At 47.2% G+C, this 5,912-nt stretch overlaps 1 protein-coding gene across 1 annotated transcript; it reads left to right on the top strand.

Annotated features, from left to right (window-relative positions):
* The first annotated feature begins 907 nt into the window (after positions 1-907).
* On the top strand, positions 908-2,880 carry LOC117833035 (short-chain dehydrogenase reductase 2a). Its single transcript, XM_034712376.2, has 3 exons — positions 908-974; positions 1,087-1,163; positions 1,790-2,880. The coding sequence occupies exons 2-3, from the start codon at positions 1,150-1,152 to the stop codon at positions 2,559-2,561; spliced, it is 786 nt and encodes a 261-aa protein (XP_034568267.1). The 5' UTR covers positions 908-974; positions 1,087-1,149; the 3' UTR covers positions 2,562-2,880.
* Positions 2,881-5,912: the final 3,032 nt, after the last annotated feature.

The raw sequence follows: 5,912 nt of genomic DNA, 5'->3' as shown, positions 1-5,912 counted from the left end.
TACGACGTGGTGCTGGGCGCGGCGGGAGCGTGACGGCCGGCATGTCGCGCGCACAAAGCTCTGCCGAGACGTCGGCTCCTCTCTGCGTCACCCAATCCCGTGGCCCGCTGGGGAGAGTCGCTGCCGTCTGACGACCATCGCAAGCCTCCGTCCCTACTACTCTCCCTCTCGGTGACTCGGTGTCCCTCGCCGGACGCCGGAACGGGTGTTTGGGCACGAAAGCACAAACACACCTCTCACTAAAAACTGAAACAAAAATCTTCCATTTATTTATGAGAAAATTAAATGTTAATCTCCGACCCGTAGTTGCTACACTACCATGAAACTTGAGAGTTCCGTGTGCCTGATACTGTCAAGCATCATGCAGATAAAGCGTGATTTCATCTAGAATTCTAACATCTAGAGGGTACTATACCACGAGATGCAGCTGAGGTCATCATCATGAGTCACTACTAACTACGTCAGCTGTCAGCAGTATGATATATGAAAGACTAGGTAGTTCATTTCACTTTCTTTCTTTGCGTCTTGCTAAACTTCATGTTTAGTATATATATGTGTAACCAAAGCATGTAATGGTGTTCTGATGAAATGCACGAGCAATGCATGATCCGTGATGAAATGCAGACATTGCATGTGGTTTGATCCAGATCGTACCACGAAACGCGCCGCGTCGATCCCAAGAGAAGACTTGGATGAGGAGGTCAGTAAGTATAAAGGGAAGACTTGCTGAAGTCTGAATTAATGTAAGAAATGAGAGCCACCAGTTGATGCCTTTGAAGATCGAATCTCAGAAAACAGAAATGGCACGTGCAGATCCTGTTTGGTTGACATATATTTTCTGTTCTTGTTCATTGGATCCCTGCGATGCAGAGAGGGCAGAAACTTCTATTTAAGACGACCACGATGGCTGGGGAAACCCCAACTCAATCAGCTTTGCAGAAGCAGCAGGAGCGCTCTCTCGGTGACATTATCAGGTCAGCTCTGGCTCCTCTGGGGTACCATTTTTTCCTAGTAGTAACAGACCGAAATGGTTTCCATTTGTGATAGCAAGCTAAGCTGGCTACTTGGTGTTCGTTGTGAGTGCAGCAAAGGAGGAGGCCGCAAGCTGGACCAACGTCATCTCCGGAGTTGAAAACCTTTTTTTCCATTATGTCGACGCCACAGTACGCTAGCTTGAGACTTTACCTTCATATATTTCCATTTTTTTAAACGAAATCATATATACATTTGCACCATCTATTTGGACCACCTATTTCTAACATTGATAGATAAATTGAGGAACATTTTGAACTGAACATTCCACTTTTGAACCACGTTCGAGATTTTGAGTCAACCTGCCTGCTTGGTAGAAATTTGGGGGGGGGGGGATGCATTCCAAATTATATCCGAATATCGAGTAGTAATTCTACTTTGTTTTACAAATATTTCACACTACTAGTTGATTTTTGTAATGGTTGGAAAAAATGATAGCCATCCATCCAAAGAAATTATATTGTTGAAAGATATAAAAAGTGCCTAGAGGTACGTAGAGAAAATATCAAGACTACTAAATAGGTGCGACCAAGTATAAAAACAGTGGACCCGTATCCAATGTAATTATGTTTTTATTATCTTACGTAGATCAACGGCTAGCAAAAAATTAATAAAAAAGTATCTAGAAGCAGTACCATAGTGCTGTATATAATAAGAAATAGCTGGTCTAAATTGCCTATGCTAATTTTAATTTACTCTATATATGCACTGATTGAGTACAAGTTAATGCGGATCATGGGCTGTGGCGGACTCGCAGGCTGCTTTCTGGAAAGGTGGCCATCATCACGGGCGCCGCCAGTAACATCGGCAAGGCGATTGCCACAAGGTTCGTCGCCCATGGCGCCAGCGTCGTTCTCGCCGACATCAATGTCGCCGACTGCCAACAACTAGCATCGATTCTCAACAGTAGCAAAGCTGGAGTGGCTGAAGCAATGAAATGCGACGTCACCGTCGCGTCGGATATTACCAAAGTGATTGATAAGGCGAACACAAGCTTTAATAATAAGGACCCTGACATCTTCTACAACAACGCGGGGTTCCACGACGGTGTGTTCTCCGCTCGCAGCATCACAGACTTGGACAAGGCCATGAGCATCAACGTCAAGTCCGTCCTAGAGAGCATCAGGCAAGCTGGCGACGTGATGCGCAAGAACAAGAGCGGATGCATCCTCTGCACGGGCAGCACCATGGGCTTGCTCGGCGACGCGGTGCCTTCGGCGTATAGCATCTCCAAGGCCGCGGTGATGGGGCTGGTTCGCGCCGCGGCGGCCGAGCTGGCGAACGACGGCGTGCGGGTGAACGCCATCTCGCCGCATCGCGTCGAGTCCAGAAGCTTGGATCCGCTCTTGCTGGAGAAAATCTTCCCCACCGCAGATGTCCAGCAGCGGCTTCATATGATCGGGAACTACATGACCAAACGGGTGGTGAAATATGAAGACGTGGCCGACGCGGCGGTGTTCCTGGCGTCGGACTATGGCAAGAGCGTGAATGGGCACAACCTCGTGCTGAGTGGCACGTTCAGTGTTTAGTCTGTGGACGGGCCGGGAAGCTTCCGAGCTGAGCTCATCGATCAGCTGCATGCAACTTCATCAGACTAGCTAGTTGCAGCAGGCGTCGTTACGCGCCTTGTTATTTTCTGAATAAATAGCGTGGCCGTGCGTGAACCACAGGCCTACAGCTACATGTACACTTAAGTTTCCATTTCAAACTTTTCATATTTTTCAATATTTGCCAATGGGATGGTCACCCATTATTGTGCAACTTCATTTGATGTAATTTCCTAATATCAATCCATCTGTACGACCATTTGATGTTCCTAATGATTAGTGAAATCAGGTCTTTATTGTCTCTTCCAAATACACCACTTGATCAACTTGCTTTAGGTTTTAAAAAGTACCACTACACTGTTCAGTTGACCATGAAATATCATATACCTTCTACGAAGACAATTTTGCCCTTTTGCTATAAAGTTTTACAACTTTTTTTCAGGATATAAAGTACTATTATATTTTTGTGTTTTTGAATAATGGTCACGAAGCAATAAGAGTAAAGTGCGGTAAAAGTAAAATATGCAATGAAAGTAAAAAAAGAAAAAAAAACTCGCCTTTAGTCCGGTTGGTGTGGGCATATCTCCCGAAAATCCATCCGGGATAGAGTAATCGAAACGAAAAGGGAGTCTTTAGTCCCAGGTCGCTCAACCGGGACTAAAGGGGTCGCCACGCTAGACACAACCCCTACCCCCTTTAGTCCCGGTTGGTAATACCAACCCGGACTAAATGGTTTTGCAAAAAAAGAAATCCCTGGAAGGACCCACAAACCCCCCAACCTCGCAAGTTACGCGAACTATGCACGTGCGCGGTATGTGGGATCACAAGCCTCGCGCGTAGCTTCCTTACAATCCCACCTATACAGCACATCTGACTATATAGGGGATGCAATCCTTTTGTATTAACTTGTGGGCAACCCTTTAGTCTTGGTTTGTGTTACCAACCGGGACTAAAGACGTCTTTAGTCCCGGTTGGTAACACAAACCAAGACTAAAGGGTTCGAGGGCTTTAGTCCTTTTTGTAGCCACCCGTGGAGGACTCTTTAGTCTCGGGTAGTAACACCAACCAGTACTAAAGGTCACCAACCGGGACTAAACGATCGAGGGCTTTAATTCCGGGTGATAACACCAACCGGGACTAGTCTTACCACCCGTGGCTAAAGGGTCCCCCATGGATTGCTGATTTTTTCCACCTGGGACTAAAGGGTCTCCTACGGGTGGCTAATTTTTGACTCGGGACTAAAGGGGGGCCTTTAGTCCCGATTGGTATTTGACTCGGGACTAAAGCCACTTTAGTCACGGGTCCGATTTTATCCGGGACTGAAGAGGGTTGGACGAAATATCAGTTCTCTACCAGTAACAAACTAAAGGGTTGAAATATGCCGTGTACAATGGTCATTTTGGTTAGAGTGTACAAATTGGACTTCTACATGTGTTCGTGTTCTACACACCTCCCGCTTGCTAACCTCGAGACTTCCTTCTTGCCTGGGGTGACTAAAGTAGCTTCGAGCTAACAATCTTGCAACATCATGAGTAAATCACCTAACCTCGCAGAGTGTCGCTTCGTGCTCGTTCCTGCAAGAAAGACAACACGGAACAAACCATTAACCTTGAGTCCCCTTTAGAGACTTCGAGGGTTAATAAAGAATAGATAAGTCACCGATGTTTCCGCGGCTTAACCTCGAGGCACCTTATTGAATATCAATATGTGAGGGTTCAGAATTTGACGTTACACATGCGAGGTTAAGGGAGTTTTATCATATGAGGTTGCGGGGGAGCCGGTCTTAGGGTGCGGCGCGTGGAGGGCCACCGGCGGGAGGAGCCAGCTTGGGCAGTGTGGCGGGGGAGGAGGCGGGTGGGGACAAAAGATGGCGGGAGGAGAATGTCGCGGGGAGAAGAAGATTAGGAAAATAAGAAGAAAAAGAAAAGATACAGCGGACGTGTTGGTCCTAAAATGATAGATGGAGCTCATCAAACAATAGTGTTGCTATTACCATCCATCCCACATATCTTAACCCTCGACAAAAAAACAGGAATGAATCCACCCCACTTTAACCACAACCCCATGCATAGATTTGCCAGCATGTAATAGAGAAATGTACAGTACTCAACAGCAAAAAAAAAAACATGTGCCCGACTATTTCCCTCTATTTTCTTCGAATTTGTTTACTAATAATCAATTATCTGCATGCTTGTGATATCCGTTCCGACGGATCCATGGAGAGCGACGTTCCTCTGTCCCCAGTCCCCCGATCGAAATCTTCATGGACGAGCGGCGGCGGCGGCCCGCCGGCAGACGGCGGAGCCGCGGAGGCTTGACGCTGACGCGAAAGGCAGCCAGCCCCTTCCTTGTTTTTTTCTTTTCGATATGTGTCATCTCATCATCGATCTGGCATTGCAGTGCGCCGGCATCAGGCGTCGAGCCCATCACCCAACTTGCTCGACGGATAAGACACACAGCTTGGTACACTGCTCATCAGCCATCACCCCCATCACCGTATCGAGTCTCCTTCACTCAACTCCCGTCACGACGTCTCAGTCACCTCGATCACCCAACTGCTGCAAGCCCTGTACAGTTACTGGGTCTGTTCGCTTCAGCTTATTCAGCCGGCTTATCAGCCACCAAACAGTATTTTTCTCTCACAATAAATCAGCCGTTTCAGCTTTTCAGCCGGCAAGCGAACAGGCCCACTGTACGTATATGGGGGCCATGGAGTACCGAGTACGTATAGCATCGTCCGGTCGTCCCGCGCTTGCCTGGTTGGCTCGGCAGCGGGTCCACCGGTCAGCGTCGCACGGGGCTGTGCACACGTCGTCCTGCTGCCTCTTCTGCACAGCCTCCTCGGTCAGAAGCCGGTGCCAACCCCCTGCAGGTGACCTGGGCTCACTGATGATGAATCCCACGAGCTGAAGCATTTGGATACGAGGTGTTAAACTTTAACAATATCACATCGGATGTTCGGATGCTAATTAGAAGAAATAAACATGAGCTAATTATAAAACTAATTGCAGAACCCTGTGCTAATTCGCGAGACGAATCTATTAAACCTAATTAATCCATCATTAGCAAATGGTTACTGTAGCACCACATTATCAAATCATGGACTAACTAGGCTTAATAGATTCGTCTCGCGAATTACACTGCATCTGTGCAATTAGTTTTGTAATTAGCCTATATTTAATACTCATAATTAACATCCAAACATTTGATGTGACGGGTGTTAAACACCTATTGCCAAACAGCCCAAAGCTGCCTCCTAGTGGTAATGAGGTTGAAGGTGATGCTTGCATTGCGTGTGAAAGTGGCCGGGTTGCTCTGTATCACTCTATGGCA

This window comes from Setaria viridis, chromosome 8, assembly GCF_005286985.2.
Source record: "Setaria viridis chromosome 8, Setaria_viridis_v4.0, whole genome shotgun sequence".
NCBI classification, from domain to species: Eukaryota; Viridiplantae; Streptophyta; class Magnoliopsida; order Poales; family Poaceae; genus Setaria; species Setaria viridis.
Note: the sequence above shows the minus strand (reverse complement) of the source record. Positions and strands in the feature narration are given on the sequence as shown.